We start from the raw sequence: 18,827 nt of genomic DNA on the forward strand, positions 1-18,827 counted from the left end.
CCCACCCGCCCTGCCAGACTGCCTCCACTCGCGGTGACGGCAAACCAAGGAGACGTCCGGTATACCCTTAGCTTGCCGCGCCCGCCCGCGCAGCATTTCTCTATTTCCCCCTCCCTCCCCTGGCGGAGCCGAAAGCCGCCCTTTGGGCCTCGCTTTGGCGCGGAGCGCGCTGATTGGCCGCTTTGAACGGGCCCGGCGCGGCGCCATTGGCGGAGCGCGGCAGGCGGCCGGTTCGAATGCGCGGCGGCCCCGCCCCTGCTCCGCGCGGTGCTGCGGACGTGCCTGAGCGGCGGCGGCTCGTGCGGCGCGCGCGCGCGGCGGCTCCGCAGGTGAGGGGCGCGCGGCGGGGCCGTTGGCGCGCGCGGCCGGGGGCGGCCGGGGCGGAGGGATGCGCGCTCCCGAGCCCGCGCGGGGTCCCGCTCCCCAGCCCGGGGCACAGCGCGGCCGCCCGGACCGACCCGGCCCGGTGCGCGGCGGGGAACGCCCCGGAGAGACGGCCCGGGAGCGGGGGAGCGCCTCGGGGCGGCGGGAGCGCGACGGGGGCTGGGCTGCACCGAGCGCGGCCTGCCCGGAGCCAGCAGCCGCACGGAGCCGGCGGTAACCGGGCTCTGCTCGGTGTCCGTGACCCCCTCCTCCCCCCCGGAGCCGGAGGTGATTCGGTGTCCGTGGCCCCCCGGAGCCGGAGCTGGTGCCGGTCCGGAGCAGCGGGGGAGGTGCGGAGTGCCGGTCCCGGCTGTCGCCTCCCGCCGCGCGGTGACACCCTGGGCCCGTGTCCCCTGGCGTGGCTCACACCCGGTTCCGCAGTTTTGCATAGGAGCATTCCTGTCCGTTTCTAGCTAATTTTTTTTTATCTGTTTCTAACTCGTTCCTCTTAAGCGAGTAGTTAGGTAAAAATTATGAGTAGGGCGCACGTTTATCAGTCCCCTGGAAAAGTTTTCTCCGAAGATTTTTAATTTTTTTTTTTCTGCTTGAAGTTATTGCCCTTTCGTACCTTGGGGTGTAGTTTTTCTAGCTGGAATTTGCAATAAATATGTTCAGTGTTCCTGTTGATGAGAGCAGTAAGTGTTTCACATTACATCTTAATTACGTGAGGCACTACTCGCTTCTAAAGACTTGGCACAGGTTCAATGACTTGTCTGTGTTCAGGACAGCAACTGTTGACCCTCATTTTCTGTTTCTTTTTTCCCGTCCTTTTCAGAGATAACCACAGCAATGGACGATTACACGAAAATAGAGAAGATTGGGGAAGGTAAGTATGGGGAACAGTGAGCTTTGAAATGCTCCACAGTTTGAGCTATGAAGTGTCCCAGAAGATCTGTGCACTCTGCCTGTTACAGGACACGCTGAGATTCACCAAGTGGCTAAATAAGCCTGTGGCTTAATTACTGTGGTAGCTATGTATATCTGTAAAAGCTTTCAGCCTGCCCCTTTTTTTGAAAGTGACATGGTCTTTTTAAAAACAACTGACCAGTGTTGAAAAGTGTCTGCCTTCATTTTGATGGCTAATGCTGTAACATTTCTCCAGATGGAAGAAAAAACATGTTCTGAGTCCTGAAAGCAGCTTACAGCTTAGGAAGCTCCCCCATTTCTCTGACTATAAACTTACCAGTTGCCCCTGAAGTTGTGCAATGTTGTTTTGCTTGGAGCTCTGGTAGGGAGTAGTGTTTTCTGGATTGTTCTGCTCTGATTATATACAGGCAGGGCATGTGTCAGAGGAAAGCAAGATAGCAAAGCTCTGTGGAGAAGTGATTTTTTAACAATTGCTTCACATTGAGGCACTAAGAAGATGGCTTCAATGCAGGTGCTGGTCACAACCTTCCTGTTATTGGAAATCCAGTCTGTGATCACTGTAGAATTCTGTTTTTTATAAATTGAGAGTTTAAAGTACATTGCTCTGAGATTGCCCACTCCGAGGCAATAGCAAAAGGTGTGCTTGGATCTTGTAACAAAGCTTTGTAACCAAAGCCTTGTGCCTGAATCTTTCTGAAATAAACTAGTTTGGGCTTCATGTGAGGGATTAACGCTTCAAGAAGGGTAAAAAGAGAAGGCTTATGATGTCTTGGTTTGAGGGTTCTACTTCTGTGAGCACTGATAATTAAGATGGATTGATTTGAGATTTACTCTTGGTTCCAGTTTCAGCTTCTGCTGAGACCCTCAGCACTAGGCTCTCTCCTGCACTGAGCATTGAGCCAGAGGTATTTCTACAGCTCACACCCACGGATGGCTGGATCTCAGACTGCAGAAGGAGCACTACTTCCCTTTACAGCTAAACCTTTAGCATTTTAATATGATGTATCAATGGCAAAATCATAATCCTTTCTAATGATCTTGCCTGGAAGTTAATCAACTTGAAACTGGAATAGTACCTGATTTTATAACTACATCTTCCAAATAGTCACCTTTCACACTTAGGCTTCTAAGTACCTGTCCTAACAAATGCTACACTTCATGGGTAGCCTTCTTTAAACAAACAAAAATATTGCTCAGTTTAACTCTACAGCTAAGGTAGTACTTTGTAATCTGAACAAATACTCCATTTGTAAGGATTTTACCTATGTTAGCACCTCCAGTTTGCAATAACTTATTTGTACCTGAAGCTGGTACTTCTATATTTGTTTCACTGTCTTTTTGTTCAGGTACCTATGGTGTTGTGTATAAAGGTCGTCACAAAACCACAGGCCAGGTGGTTGCAATGAAGAAAATACGCCTAGAAAGTGAGGAGGAAGGTGTTCCAAGCACTGCTATCCGAGAAATTTCTTTATTAAAAGAGCTGAATCATCCCAATATAGTCTGGTATGCATATACTGCTATTTAGCTAAACTCTTGGAGGGGCACTAGCTCCCATCAGATCATAAATTATTTTTCCACTCCTCTAGTGAGATGAGAACCTCTCTGCTTAATACAGTATCTGCTTTGCAGCAAATATTTTAAACTCCATATTTATGCCAGTTTTCTAATAAGCCTTCCTCATGCTGCCTCTTTTTGTTCTAGGACTCTAACTACTTTTTGTTAATTTACAAATTTATGTAAATTCTTTTCAGAGAGGTTATTGTGAGAATGGAGGCAGCATACCTCATGAAAACTGGCTGTAGCTCTTACTTAAGGCAGACTCAGAAATTTATTTACCACCTTGGAATACTGTTTGACTTCAGTGTTGTGATGTTCTCCCTGCTGTTCTGGAGCAGAAATTTAGATGTGTTTTGATGCTGTCATAGCTGGCACACCTGAGCTATGGGTGAAACTTCCATCAGTGACTGTCTGACATGTAAAAATGATTGCAGCCTTTGTCTTCCCACAGCATATTTGCTTGCTCTTTGATGCAGCAAAGTACTTGATTTTTAATGTGCTTTTAAACTGGCCAGGTTCCAACCAGGTAGTGTCTCAATGTGTGCATGTTTGGGTTTAGGAACCCTTCCGCTCCAATCAGGATGATGGAGATACTTAAAAATGTGTGCAAATCCTGCTGTGTCTGTTGGATTCCTATTAAATATTCCCTTAAGTTCCCAATAATTCAGGCTCTGCTGTGACAGGCCAGCCTCTAAGAAGCTAGGCACCAACACCCACAGGTGGGGTTTTTTAATGGCAAAAGTATTTTTTCTGTGTCTGAAAGACTTCTGTGTCTGATTTGAGAGAACATAAGTTTAAGAGGAAGCTTATAGGCTTTTATCTTAGTTTGACACTATTTCAGCTATACTTGATTATCCAGGTGACAGTATAACTCACTAAGTTGTTTGAAGACTTTTAAGACTTCCACAATAGAAACCTGGAAATATCAGCTTGTATCCCTGTTGAGAAAGGAAATGGGAGTTCATGTATTTTGCAGTGGAAGTAATTGTATACTCAATTTTTAGTCTTCAGGATGTTCTCATGCAGGATTCGAGACTGTACCTTGTCTTTGAATTCCTTTCCATGGATCTCAAGAAATATTTGGATAGTATTCCATCTGGCCAGTATCTGGAGCGTTCACGTGTCAAGGTAATGCGGACAATTTCTTAACCCAAGAGGGAATTTCATGATGACCTACTAAGCCATAAGCAGCTCTTACTTTCAGTATAATTAACTCCTTGAGCAGAAATGAAAGGTTAAATAAGTAACAGTAGATAATAAGAGGAATGTGAGTTTTGCTTTCAAATGCCACTTGAAAATCTTTTAATTACTGAGATTAAACTGTCTTAAACTAATTTTAATTTGTGTAGCTTTTTGATTGATATTAACTTAGTATCTGCAATGCTTTGGATCTCCATTTCCTGCTGCTGTGGGGAGAGCTAATGAAGGGAACACCTTTGTGTTGCAGGACACTGACATGTACTAAAGGTAACTACTTTCTTTCTTTCCTGCCACCTCATCCTTTCTAGAGTTATCTGTACCAAATTTTGCAAGGCATTGTCTTCTGCCACTCAAGAAGAGTTCTGCACAGAGACTTGAAACCTCAGAACCTCCTGATAGATGACAAGGGAGTGATTAAACTGGCAGACTTTGGATTGGCCCGAGCCTTTGGAATCCCAGTGCGGGTCTACACCCATGAAGTGAGTTGGGACATACCTCTGGTGGTTTGGATAGTGTGCATGTGCTCTCTGCTAAGAACTCATTCTGAAACAGCTAAAAAGAAAGTTTTTTCAAGCCATAAGCTAACAAAACTATAAAAAAGTTAGGTTTTGTTTTCCAAAACAATTTTCCAGTTCTTTGACTGTGGTTTCACGCTAAGGTTCCAAAACATTTTATAAATCCCACTCAGAGTGAGTCAGATGGACTCAAACTTGTTGCTTGCTGTGTAATAAAGGCATTTTTGCTCTGCACAGCACTTGGGTTTGAGGGGTTTTGTGACTGGGTGCCAAAGGATTCCTGCTCTTAGGGAAGTTGTGCAGGCAGCTGCTTTTCTTGAAGTAGAAGCTACTGCAGTGGAGTTGGTTTGTCTACAAATGAAGTTTGAAACTATTGTTACACTTCCACTAAAACTTATAGTACTGGCTATTTTTGGCAAAAAACTGCATGCTGCTTAATAACAAATGAACCATTGATCTTGCAGTCAATTAAAGGAGCTGATTCCACAAACTTAACCTTCCCTTGTTCCACAGGTAGTGACACTGTGGTACAGATCTCCAGAAGTGCTGCTGGGATCTGCTCGTTACTCTACCCCTGTAGATATCTGGAGCATAGGAACCATATTTGCTGAGCTGGCAACTAAAAAGCCACTTTTCCATGGGGATTCAGAGATTGACCAGATCTTCAGAATCTTCAGGTATGTAAGGCTGACCCTTTGCTTGCTGCCTGTGTGGCACCACACAACAGTTGTGTGTATTTAAAAGTGTAATAGCACATAGATTTCAGACTAAATTGCTAATGTTTTGCTTATGCTTGCACAGAGCTTTAGGGACCCCCAACAACGAGGTATGGCCTGAGGTGGAATCCCTGCAAGACTATAAAAACACATTCCCAAAATGGAAACCTGTCAGTCTTGAAACACATGTCAAAAACTTGGATAAAGATGGACTTGATCTGCTGGCTGTAAGTAGTCTGTCCTAAACTGCTGATTAAAACCTGAGTGGGCTGTTTGAAATACTCCAGAATACACAAAGCTGTACTCATCAGTCATAGCTGGGAGGAAAATATGGACATCTTCAAGCTATCTGCAGTGGTATCAGCCTTCCTTCTTGTACAACTCACACCTTGTGTGACATTAATTCCTTTCACAAGTGATACCAGACTGTTTTTCACTTGAAGCAATTATGCCTCAGCTTTTTTATAATAATAAGCCACGTATAACTTGAAAGTGAGGATGAGTCTTTACAAAGAGGTTTAAGTGAAGGCTTCTGCCCATAAAGTAGCTGTCACCTTTCTTCCAGCACCAGTTGTGATGTGGCTGTGTGACTGCTGAACCAGTTGGAATTGTCTATTTTGTGGTAGCGTGTGAATTAAGCTTGGTGGGCTCATCTTGGTTAAACTTTCATGATGGTCTTAACTGAATACAAGGATAGAAATAGCTGAATGTATTGATTAGCTGAGACAAGAAACTTAGTTCAAGTCTGTCTGTAGTGTCTGTCTCAATTGTCCTTAAATTTGGAGCTAAATATTTTTGCCTGTGGTGTATTAACTTTTAATTGGTATCTTTTGTGTCTGTGTGAGTTTCCTTTAGTTCTGTGGCCAGGCAGTTAAACCACCACACCAGGCTTTTAATTGGCAAGCTCTTCATCAGGCTTTTCCATTTAGTGCTCTCCAGCTCATGTGCTGCCACTGAGGGCTAATTTAGGTCACATCTTAGGTGTACTCTTACATGTCCTGAGGTATAATAATGTACCTTAGCTGTTCTAAAGCTACATTTGTACAGTGCAGACCTACAGATGGGGCTGTGGGTTGGGTGCTCTGTGTGTCTCAAGGCAAGCTGACACTTCAGAACCCCCTTGCACAGCAGTAGCTGTGTACCTGGCTCATGGCTGTGAGCACTCACAGAGCAGTTCATCACCCATTTTGGGAATATGGCAGAATGCTCTGAATGAAGCACTGTTACCCAAAAAGCTCAAGTGATCACAATTTCTCAGTTTTTCTTGGGGGACAGCCCCAGTTCACGCTGACAGCCTGAGCATTTGTTGAACATGCAGTTGTCCTGGATAGCTCTGAACCTTGTAGCACAGCTGTCTTAAAGAGATACAACTCCTGACAGCATCTTTATTAAATCAGTTTGAAATAGAATTATTGCTGACTGTATTTACAAACTAAAATGAAAGGAACAGGCAGGAGAATCTTGTTGAAACAGCTGCATGAAAAGGACCTGCAAGGGCTCATCTGAGCTTAGGTTGGGCATCACTCTGTGAAACCAGTGGTTGGGGCTGCTGCTAATAAAGTTTAAAAAAAGTACGAATTCTTTATGGTGTTCACGTAATTCTAGTCTCAAAGCATATTAAGTTCTCTAAAGTCTTGTACACTTCTGCCTTAATGTTAACATTTTAGTTTCCTATTAGTGTGTGGTGACAGTGGTATTCCTGACTGGAATACCTTTAAGTTTCCTATGGCACTTTAAAGTCTTTTAAACCCATAATATAACTTTAAAGGCAACAAAACTAAATAGTTTGTTCTAGAGCACAAGCTCAGATTTATCAATGAAAATGTTTCAATGTTTAATTTTTTTTCAATAGACTATTGCAGATGTATGTAAAGGAGCTGTCTTTGACAATGTCTTAACACAAACATGTGTAATTCAGATTGCATGAGTGAGGTTGTGAGTTTAAGACCTTCATAAGCTAAATGACTTCTATGGCCAGCATTTCAAAGCACTTGATGGCTATCCTCAAAAGCTTTGAATTATCAGGACAGTAGGTACCAGGGAAAACTAATGTTCCAGACTGCTCAGAGAGGTTTCCTTCACTTGCTCCATCAGTTGTGGTGCTGTAGTCTCAGTGTCACAGCATCTCTTCAGAGAAATTCCCCTCTTTGAGCCAATTTTGAGAGAAACTTTGATATCAGAATTAACTACAGGACACTGTTCTAGGTATAGGTAATGGGAACCTGCCACAAAGTAAAATTGGGCATGCAAGGTTAAATCTAGAGGCAGCATTGTATTTGGCAGAAGTTCAGAGAATATAAATGCAAATTCAGTGGTTTAAATCAACCTGGAAGACTCCCTGTAGAATGAAGTGTAAAGATAATTAAATGTCAAGACTGAATACTGGGCAGAGTAAGACTGGTTAAGTTTTGTTCTGGAAAACAAATTTATTGTGCAGACAGGGGAGAGGCAGCTGGTGGAATCCTTATTACTTGAATTTGAAATGGTCTGTCTGTCCTTTAGTAAGGAGAAATAAAAAGGCTTTGCTCATGTTGGGTCTAGTAAAAAACTGCTTCATTCCTGTTTTGACCCCTTGTATAAGCTACAGATACTTTTTTTTAATGGCTAGGAAAACCAATTTCCTCCTGTTTTAGAAACTTCTGAGGGTTATTTTAATGGCTGTGACATCCCCTCTTTTTGCTCTCATCACCTTTGAGGTATTCAACTGAAATATTTTATTGCAAAGAGACTCAAGTGTTAACTGTTTTCTTCAGTTCTACCTGCTTGTCATCTACTTTCCAATTTGGATTTTGAAACTGAGTGAGCATTCTCTTATTTTAAATTGTAAAGTCACCAACCTGAGCAGAAGCCATTTGACATCACTTTGTTCAATGTCAGCAACAAACAAGTGTCTGACCACTTGTCCTTGTAAACATTTAGGGCTTTACCAGCCTAAAGCTTATTAATTTCCCTCAGTAAGAAGCTGAGACAATTATTGCTGCTTGGTTGCCTGGTTCTGGATTTAGTGGATGTGGTACTTGGTTATTGAACAGGGGATTCTTCATCTTCTGAGGTACTACACACTGCTACTGACTTGTAGGGGAAATAACCTCTCCAACTAGGAGAGCACAGAACAAAGGGGGAACTGTCTTTATAGTAGTTGTTGTTGTTATTATTATTATATGTATTTAACATGATTTTAGCTCACATTTCATGAGGAAGTAAATGTGATTTTGTTTTTTTTCTTCCAGAAAATGTTAATTTATGATCCTGCAAAAAGGATTTCTGGCAAAATGGCCTTGAACCATCCATATTTTGATGATTTGGACAAATCCACTCTTCCTGCTAATCTGATTAAGAAATAGGCCTTCAGACTAAATCATCCAGAGTGAAATAACTGTGATTACTTTTACTCTTCAGTCTGTCATTTGTATGTCTGTCTTTCTGCTCTTAAGATTGGCTGTATTCTGTTTGTTTCGGTTTAAGTGTTACCTAAATGTAAATATTAACCTGTTAGTGCTGAGTTCAAATCCAATGCAAATATTGCTGCAATTAATGCAGTCACCTTTCTATAAATAAAGCTTTAACCCCAGTGAAGGACTGAACTTATTTCCAGGCCACAGCTGCTCTACAGAAGGACACTTGTTTTCTTTGGAATGCACTGGAAAGGTACCACTTGGCTAAAAAAGGTGCTAACCCAAACTTGTAAATGGTTGTTCCTGACATGATAGGAAATTCTTGAGTTTGAGTTGTTTCAGTGTTGTGTCAGTTACAGTTTTACTTGAGCATGGCAACTGATGTGTGAAAGGACACTGAGATATGCTGAAGAACAGCAGCTTAAAAAGTGTGGATGGCCAAACTGATTTTGAGTTTTTCAAGGCAGCTGCAAATCATTATTTGAGATAATTCCCTTGCTCTATGTTTTTGTTATTGTCTTGGAGGCCCAAGAATTCACCAAGATGTTGGCTGTTGTGAACTCCTAGTAATTGTAATCATAAACTGAGATGCCACATGGCTCCAGACTTTTTCATAATTAAAGCAGAAGCTTTTTTAAGCTCCCTGGCATTTAATTGAACAGGTGAGAATATTGTTAAAAGTTCAAATAAAGTTTAAAGGTGTGTACTAATACTGGATTGTGTGTTAGTTTCCAATTCCTACCTTCATTGTTGGCCTTTAGACACATCAGGAGGGATGGGGTTTACATCTTAGGCACTGTTGTGCTCCTTTCTTTGCTGGCTGAGGCCAAGGCTTGCAGCACAGTGGGCAATAGTATTGAAATATTTACATTTCTAAATCAGGTGTCTGAAAGCTCTGATATGAACTCTATAAGCAATGAGGTTTGTAGGAGCTCTCCTACAGCTGCTGACTGGACACTAAAAGCAGTGGAGGTGATGACATCCATCCAGTTCATCACATGTTTGTTGTGTCCATGAGTAGCTGAAAGTGTTAACCTAACTTTTGTTAACAAGCAGCATGGTGAGAGATAAATACACTTGGGCTGTTAGCACTGTTCTCTGCAAAGTGCTTCTTAATCTCCAGAAATACTGGAAACTTGGCTTACTTGGCTTAATGGGATCATTTGATAGCAGAGCACTGAGGAGGAGAGGAGTTTTGAAGTCATACAGGTAAGTTACTTATATTGAAGGCAGTGGGGGAGAAGATTGTGATGGCTGGTTCCTTTCTGTTAACACCAGTGAAAGGATGCAATTTCAAGACAAAGTGGGACCTAATTTGTCTCCATTTGCATGCAGTAACTTGATACAGGCTTTACAGGCCAAGAGGTTTGTAATTGTTGCTGCTAATTGGTTACCTTGGTGTAGAAAAAGAGGAACCTGCCAGTAACTGCATTAAAAATCAGAAGCTAGGGGATAGACCAGACTGTGTGGAAAAAAACTTCAGCTGGGCAAACTAAATATTTTGTTGCAGTACTGGTAAAGCCTTATTTTTGTTTTGTAAGTAACTGGTGTCTGTCTCAGCTTAATGTGATACAGGGAATGCTTTAGCCTATCTTAACTAACAACTTAAGTACTAAAATTTCAAAAGTGAGCTTTTCAAACAATAACTTCAAGTCTGCAATCTTTCTTGTTTATCCAGGCACTGTAACAGCTGCTGTGACATCAGTGTAGCTCTGAAGGAGCTATTATAGTGCTCCTAGAAAGGGGAGGGCCAGGGGAACACAACACTGTCTATCTGTGCCTCAGTGAGATCAGGTGCTGAGTGTCACTGAGACACCTGACTCACTGGCACGGCTCCACTGTCATCAATGAGGAAAACTTAGCAGTGAGGCAAATCACTTCCCTTACTGAAAATAACATCATCTGCCCTGCTGCCTGCACTCAGCATGTGGAAGGTTTGTGATCTTCAAGCTTTGGCCACCTAAAACTCAGTTTTATTCCAGTGAAAACTTGGCATACTCTGCACTTTGGGGATTTAATCCCCTGTGGGTGATCAGCAGACCTATTTATTGATACCTATTGCAGAAGCTTTCTTCTGAATGTTGTAAGAACTGAGGATTTAATTACTTTATTTAAGAGCAATGTGCTCCTGTCTAAAATGAAGTTCTATAATGTGATGTACCAATATTGCCTCTGGTACTATGGCTGCTCAGTATCTTGTTTTCTACTAGAGCACAAGTAAACCCCAGCTGAAAGTGATAAACTTAACTTGGTGTTTGACTTCACTTGCTTGTCCTTCATGCCATTAAAAAGTAATGTAGGTGAAAAACTTTTGTGTATACAATAATAGGATTTTACACAGGATCAAATGGGTTTTGGCAGTGGGTTAGGTTTTTTTAAGTTGCTGAGTGCTAGCAGGCTGAAGTGTGGGGTAGGTGTAAATTTTATATTGGTCCAGAAGGCATGGGTAATACATCTGCTGACTCAGAAAAGACACCTACTCAGTCCAATTGCATTTGGTACACTTAAAATTACCTTAAAGCAGCAAATGACTGGGAACTTCCCAGTGTTCCCATGTTGGTATCTGGGTTACTTCTGAACAGCCAGGTTTGACCAGCATTATTTCCTTCTTGGTGCCCACAGACTTGCAGAAAGGCACAGCACTACCACTGCCTCTGTTTGATTTTATTTTATATTGGGTTTCTAAAGACTGAGTGGGAATAAGGAAACACTGATCTACAGGCCCTACTTTCATTAAGCCTGACTATTTCTTCTCCACCAAGCTCCTTGCCTTATTTCTGACAAGCTGCATCAATTTATGGAGCAATCTCAGAATTTCCCATTGCTTTGACCACCAGCGGCTCTGGTTTACATCTGCTGCATCAATGGCTCATTCCAAGTAATGGCTTTTGATTTTGTTCCACTATATTCCCCTATAAAGCATTGTCTCCTCATGTGTAAATGTCAGCAGGGTACTGGGTGTTCTCCTCTGTTGTTGGGCATATTTTACTTCTACCTGGCTATTTCAATAAATTCTTGTTGTGTTTGAATCAATAGCAGGCTATTGATGCTACTGCTAACAGATTAATTGAGTGATCTCAAACATGTATCTCCAGTACAGGTGGCTGGCTGCCTTTAATGGAAGAATTGGAGGTGAGAGCTGGTCTCTCCAAATTGCTGAAGTGACAGACATTATGCCCTGGGGAATAATTAGTGGCTTTATAGCAATAGTAATATTCAGTTCCTTGAATTTAATGAAAACTTTTCTACTGACCTCTGAAGGGTTTAGATTAGACTGTTGGGAGGGGACTTTTAAAAAAAATATTTTTCCCCAACTATTTTAAGTGACAACCAATTGAATTATTAAAAAAGCCTGCATACAACTCACAAAATACCTGGCCAAATGCAAGGCCAAGTGTTTGACTGAGAGCCAAACCCAGGGATCTGGGTAATTTCCAGCATGGACCCTTGGGCCCGAGGAATGTAATTTTTCCATGACAGCTTGGACTTGCTGAGCAAGGCCCATGGGCCCTTCTAACCCAGCAGTGCTACAACACCTTCCCTCCTTTTCATTTGCTCTCCATCTTCTGCATTTCTTTGCACAAGACACATTACCCATCACTTTTCCTGCCAATTGCTGGTCTTTCAGAAGCAGGTGGGGTTTTTTGTGTAAAAAAGGAGAGATTTTGTGCCTTTATCCTCAACAGTCCTCACAGCCATTTCCAGTTACCCTTCAGTGCTATTTTTCTCCTCTTATCTCATCTATTACCATAAGAGGCATCACAGATGAACTTTTTTTAAGGCCTTTCCCCTTGCCAGTGGTTAGAGGAAGAACATCACAGCCCAGCCAAGGGCTGGCTCTGCATGTCTTGCATTCCAGGAGGATGATCTAACACCTGAGGGGGTCCCATCCTGACTCCTTCACACAAGAGCAGGGCTCTGAGATGCTCCCAGTTGCTGGCATGGGGGGATGACAGGAGAGCTCAGTCCTTTCCCCTGCAGGTTCTCTCAGTGGATGTGCTGTGAGCAGCTCCCTGCTGGGCCTGGCACTCCTCAGACCCCTGAGGGGATCAGGAAGGATTTAACTGGTTAAACTAGGCAGGGAAAGGACTGGGACTCTTGGTGTCCCTCCTGGTGGGACATCTTTGGTAGCTCCCCACAGGATCTCAGCCTTTCTTGTGTGATCTCAGAACTCACTCAGAGCGAGCCAGTCCTTGACTTTCTGCGCTTCACTTCAGCCCTTTGCCATGTAAACTGTGGGCAGGAGTGTAAATATTTCACAGCTGTTTGCTGGACTGTGTTTGATTTGAGCAAACTGTGTTTGATATGCTCTGAGCATATAACATTTTGTATTACAAATGTGCCTGAGATCTATCAATTTTTCTCCCCCCAATCCAGATATGTTTCTGAAATATCCATTAACTCACTGGCTCCAAGAAAGGAGAGGGGGCTCTCTTCTCTTAGATTTTTCTTGATTTTTTTTTTATTTTAAAACTATCATCTGAGGATGAGGAATTACAACTACTATTAATTACCTCACCCAGCTCAGAATCTTCCTGAGGTGTACTGGAACTACTGAATTCCTGGAAAACTACTCAGCATCCTTTGGTGACAGGCAAAAGGATAAAAAGATGAACCCAAAGAGTGTAGAACACATAAAATTGGCAGATGGATAAGAAAGCTTAAATTATTTTGTGTTTCTATAAGGAAAAAAGTATTTCTTAAAAGTTGTCAGAGAAATTATCATGAATACTATAATAATATGTAAAAGACTTCAGAAAAGCGTATTTTTTTTTAATTTAAAATCTCATGGTATAAATCTGGTACTTTTCCCTAAATCAGTAATTAAACAAATTTTATTTTCTCTCTTAGTATTTGGGGCTTAATATATACATGTAGGAAAATAAAAACAATGGAACTGTAGCAAAGATTATTTCTGAAGAGCTGCAACAAGATATGTGAAGTCCTGATGTGTGTTTGGGGTAAAAGTTACATTTTCTTGTTATCCCTGAAGTTTGCGCTGCCTCTCCCTTGGCCACGCGGTGTCACTCTGGCACCTCGGTACCGGCAGCCGGGCAGGGGGCAGGGAAGAGCAGGAAAACTGCCTCAGACTCTCCTGGCTCCATGAAAAATTGAAGGGTATTTATTTTCTGGTAGGCAGCCAGGCTGAAAATAATATCTGAATTGAAAGCCTTTCATGAAACATCTGGGCAGTTAAATTTTGCAAACTTCAAAGATGTCCAGTACCGTACTGACATACTGATTTCTCTCTTTAGTGAAGAATCACTTAGGCTAATGCACAAAAGCCTCTGTAAAAACCATTTCATGCTGAAATTAATGATCAAAATGACAATGCTTAATAAAGCAACTACCACAGGAGTGCCAGTCAATATAGTTAAACTACAACAGGCTCATAATCAGTCTCTCAAATCGCTATCAATTGTCCACAGTGGCCAGTTTTGCAGTGATTTTTTTGAGGTCTGCATGCTTAATCTCCAGATTTTCCATTTTGGATTTGATACGTGTGTGCAAAATTGTGCCTGTGGTTTTCTTCTGCAGGCTGTCAATTTTAAGTACCTTTCATAAGCTTGAGTAGATTCTCTGCTGGTAAATAATAGTAATAATAATAATAAAATCACATTTATAGCAGTTGAGAAGCTGGTCCTCAACACTGATTTCAAATATAAGGTCTTATTTTTACTTGTTGATATGTGTTCCCCTAAATGCAAAAGCTAAAAGCAGAACTATGTCAAATACTTCCTAGATGACTTGATCTGCTCTTAGAGCCATGGGATTATACAGTCACATGCCTGGTAAAATTCACCCCAGTGCTGGTACATGAAGCATTAGGATTTTCTTCTCTCCTCTCAATGCACAGAGTGATTTACAGCTAAATAACCACCATAAGTTTATACTAATAATTCTGTTCACTGAGCTGCTTGAGGCAGAAATGCAAGTGCTAATGTGTAGGAGCTGTACTTTGATAGTTATTTTGGGGAATGAAAAAACACACTAATAATTTCCCAGTTCTCATTCAAGTGCTCATGATATGGTCTAGGTAAAATGGCATTTTTACACATAGTAAAAGATCATAAATAAATGTAAATACACAGCAGGTGCCCCTCTGCTATGCCATGTGGACCTGTCAGAGTACTTGTTCTGGTAAGTAGGGAAAAAATACTAAAGCAGCTGTTTTATACTACAGCATTTTCAAAGAGAAATAAAAATCACACATAGCATACCCATTTCCATAAGTAACATTAATTTTATAGACAGAGATTGAGCACAAAGAAAAAGAAAGTCTTTAGCAGAATCTGTCATTGACTTAACTCTGAGAGTCCCCATACATCATTGTTCCACTCCTGCAAAGCCCAGCCAGGGACTGACTGTGGTTTAACTCTTCCTGCACACCTCCAGCACCCCAGACTGTGCCCCTGTGCACCAGGAATACCAAAGCTCATGGTCAGGAGGTTCAGCATGCCTTGCAGTGCAGCACACACACTGGGGGCTGCAGGAGAGGCACCAGCAAGCACTGCAGTGCTTCAATCACCTGTGCTGGGGGAGCTTGACACAGCACTCAGCTTCCTCCTGAAAAGCTACAGGAAAGAAATCCATGGAAGATGCTATTTTTTTCCTTAAAAATAATTAATTTTTAATTATTAATGTATTAATAATTTTTCCTTAAAAATTATTAAATGTATCCTAACTAGAGTCATAAGATGGCTATTGCCATGTGCAATTAAAACTAAACCCGTCCCCTTGAAGAAAAAGACTAGAGAAATAAGGTAGAGTTTAATTTGCTCTCATGTCAGTAAAAATAAGAAAAAAATAGCTCTAACATTACAGTTTGCTGCAATGAAAAAATTATACATAACATTTTATTCATCTATGTAAAATAATTTTTTCATGTAATGTTTTCTTAGTCAAGAATAACCCTGACTTAGGAAAAGACAAGTTTATGGATAACAAAAAGCGGCACTTGTCCAGGTTTTCCCTTCTTCAAGCTTTGAACAAGTATCAACTGTTTTAATTAGCTCTCAACACCTTTATATTGTCACATGAACTGGGAGTACTCTGCACACATGGAACAGTTACTTTAAACAGGGACCATTTGCAAAGCAAATGATTGTGCTTGACAATCTCTCTGCAGCCAAGCAGCCTTAAAAATGGTTTTGCTTTGGTTCCATTGCTTGTTTGATTTGATTTCTTTAATTTTTTAGGATAGGAGTAAATGGCCTTAAAATCCATTTGGTATTTTGCAATATGGAAAGTATCTCCCAGCTGATGAGGCCAAAAGGCTCAGCAGATTGCCTTTGTGTCTAGGGAGGATGGACATGGCTGGGAATTTGAACTTTGGTGTTTCCAGCCCCATTTCTGCAATGAGTTTTGTGGGAATGTGGCTGTTTGCCTGGGAGAAGCTAAAGCAAAGTTGCAGGTTCTGGGCCTTCCATTTGTAGATCTCAGATACCAATTTTCCTCCTGAATGCGATTATTACATTTGCAACACAACACTCGGCTGAAACTTCAAGAAAACTGGAAACTAGTGTTGCCTCCAGCAGAGAGCAAAATAAACACATTCCTGCAGTGTGTTTTTCCATGGCCAGACTCAAATTTCACATCAAACAAATCTAGCAAGTGACAGGTCACAACACATGCCTTTAAAATACCAAAGGAAGGAAAGCTTCTTCAGCAGCAACCAGATAAACAAAACCAAACCCCCAGAAATTTGAACAGCCTCAGAGCATGTTAAAGGCATATCCCAGGCAGTTTTCACTTCAGTAGCCAGCCCACAACCAGCACTAGTTGTTCTGCAGTCATTCCTTGTGTTAGGACAGGGATTGTCCTGCTGTCTGGATCTTAAGCCCTGTACTGAAAGTATTCTGTTACTTCAGGCCTCCTGGGGGAAAAAACAACCAAAGAAAGCAGAACTAACATGCCACTGCATTACAATTGTGGCTTGCTAAGACTGAGGAGGAGCACACACAAGGAATAGGCTCACAGGCTTCCTTGATTTACCAAAGGCATGGCCAAAATGGAAAGGTTATTCTGGGACATGACATTACCTCAAGCAGCTGGCCTATACCAGGTGATATGTGCTGTTAGCCTATGACAAATGAGGGGTAATCCAAATTTAGGTCTTACAGAAAACATACTTAAAAAAACACCCCAAAACCAGTCTGGTCTAAGTAACTGAGCATTCAGAAAGTTCTCTGACCAGCAGAAAAAATTCTCACCATCTGGCCCTACAATTTCAAAGTGACAGGCTTGATTTTGACAGTGCTTGACTTTGCCATTTTAATAAACTGGCTTCCAAAGGAAAGATTTTTCTGTTCAGTGAATTCTCTTATAAGGGCCCAGAAAGACTTTCACCAATTGAGGAGTTCAAGTATCTATTCAGATTTTACCCTTGGGACTGTGGAACAAGAGCATGGGACTCACACAGAAGAGTTTCAGGCTATGGGAGTTATCTGCAAGCTGGAGGAATTGGCAGTCATAAAGATTTGTCATTAAAGTAAGTGAAGGTTTATTATTATTACCTTATTGTTATTATTTTAATAATTTCTGGCTATAAAATAATGAGCTATGTGATCTCAATTGGCCCCATAAGACTTTCTGACCAGATAAATGAGTCAAAGTGAGACATCAATACTGGAGGTTTAATGTCCTGTGGCTATGTGGGATTATCAGTGTCTGCTCTCATTTAAAAGGCTTCTTGTTTCAGAGAAGTGGCTGCTGCACCAAGCCTGACAGAGCTCAAGAAGCATTAGGATAATATTCTTGGGCGCTTTGTGTGGTTCTTTGGGGATGGTGCTGTGCAGGGCCAGCAGCTGGGCTTGATGACCCTTGTGCATCCCTTCCAACTCAGCATATGCTGTGATCTGTGATTATAGTCTCTAAGCCTCACAGAGGGACTGCAAGATAAATAGCCCCACTGTTATAGGGACTAGCTGTACTTGATTGTGGCTTGTCAGCCTGCATCTGCTGGAAGAACACAACCACTGCCTTGTGCAAAGCACCCCAAAAAATTCCACATCCCCACACCAGCCTCCTGCAAGGGCCCAGAGGGGAGGGTGTGAGGCTTGGCTCAGCTGTCCCCACCTGTGTGCAGGGACTGGTGCCCCAGAGCTCTCTGTTGATGGGAGCAGGTCCATCCCAGGGCCCACCTGGGCCTGTCCCATGTCCAACAACCACACTGGGCTCAGGAGGTCACTGCCCCAAGGAGCAGTAACAGGGCTGGCAGGAGCAGGTGAAGGGAACACACCCACATCTCTTCTATAAAGCACCCATCACTTTCCTGGCAGGAGGCATCTCCCCTACAGCAGGTAAAATTGCAGCACTAGGAGTGTTTACCTGAAGAGATTGGCAGAGCATCCCCAGGAGCTTCATCATGCTGAAGAACACACACTAATACACTGAGAAAAACATACTAATAACATCTGAGAGCTCCAGAGACTCTCTGGTGGACACATCCAAAGCATGTGAGTATCCCCGGTAATTTCTTCATACATTTAGTCACATGCACCTGCTCCCTGCAAACCCCCAGGCTGTCACCAAACACAGGGTGTGTGACATGGGCAGGTACAGCATCAAAGAAATGATGATGCTGCTCCAAGGGAGGGGTGAACCCCTCACCTCTGTGGGAGGTCAGGGAGCAGACACAGAGGAGTGTTTGCCTTCTGCTGTGCAAAGGACAACAACACTGAAACACTGAAATCCTTCCTCAGGCCTTGCTGCCTGATGGAACCAAGGAAGAGAGGTTACATGTGAATAATTTCAGGAAAATTTCAGCTGCAGACTGAAAGTGAAGCAACAGCACACACAAAAGCATTAAACACCACTATCTTTCTCTCTGGATCAGCAGAATTCTCTAACCTTTCTTCCTCAAGATTCTCTGAGGAGATGCCCTCTTTGAGATCCAAGCTCCAGATTTCAGGCAGGGCTGTGGCAGATGACTCCACAACAGAAGAACACGTCAAAGTGCATGAGTAGGTTTACACTATGATGTAAAAATATTTCTCATTAAAAATCTTTTCCTTCCAAAACAAAAGCAAGAAGGCATTATTGCACTTCGTAGAACACAATTTCAGCAGGAAAAGATGGATATAACAATTAAAACCTGTGCTGAACTTTGTAGGTTAAAGCCCACTGAAATAAAGCCCAGGGGAGGAGGAAGA

At 42.3% G+C, this 18,827-nt stretch overlaps 1 protein-coding gene across 2 annotated transcripts; it reads left to right on the forward strand.

Annotated features, from left to right (window-relative positions):
* Nucleotides 1-233: 233 nt before the first annotated feature.
* CDK1 (cyclin dependent kinase 1) lies at nt 234-9,383 on the forward strand. 2 transcript variants are annotated; one of them, XM_059476850.1, is made up of 8 exons: nt 234-329; nt 1,199-1,249; nt 2,637-2,793; nt 3,852-3,975; nt 4,356-4,526; nt 5,076-5,239; nt 5,364-5,505; nt 8,509-9,383. In XM_059476850.1, exons 2-8 carry the CDS (start codon nt 1,213-1,215, stop codon nt 8,620-8,622), a joined length of 909 nt encoding a protein of 302 aa, XP_059332833.1. In that variant the 5' UTR covers nt 234-329; nt 1,199-1,212; the 3' UTR covers nt 8,623-9,383. The 2 variants fall into 2 exon arrangements, with proteins under 2 accessions (XP_059332833.1, XP_059332832.1); XM_059476849.1 differs by lacking the exon at nt 234-329 and adding an exon at nt 1,039-1,058.
* The last annotated feature ends 9,444 nt before the right edge of the window (nt 9,384-18,827 follow it).

Source organism: Ammospiza nelsoni, chromosome 8 (assembly GCF_027579445.1).
Source record: "Ammospiza nelsoni isolate bAmmNel1 chromosome 8, bAmmNel1.pri, whole genome shotgun sequence".
Classification (NCBI taxonomy): domain Eukaryota; kingdom Metazoa; phylum Chordata; class Aves; order Passeriformes; family Passerellidae; genus Ammospiza; species Ammospiza nelsoni.

Bases quoted from the DNA above. Each gene is read 5' to 3' on its own strand.
- CDK1 (XM_059476850.1), top strand. From the start codon at position 1,213: ATGGACGATTACACGAAAATAGAGAAGATTGGGGAAG. The intron at 2,794-3,851 runs GTATGCATATAC...CTCAATTTTTAG, and splicing joins AATCATCCCAATATAGTCTG to TCTTCAGGATGTTCTCATGC. The intron at 3,976-4,355 runs GTAATGCGGACA...CATCCTTTCTAG, and splicing joins TGGAGCGTTCACGTGTCAAG to AGTTATCTGTACCAAATTTT.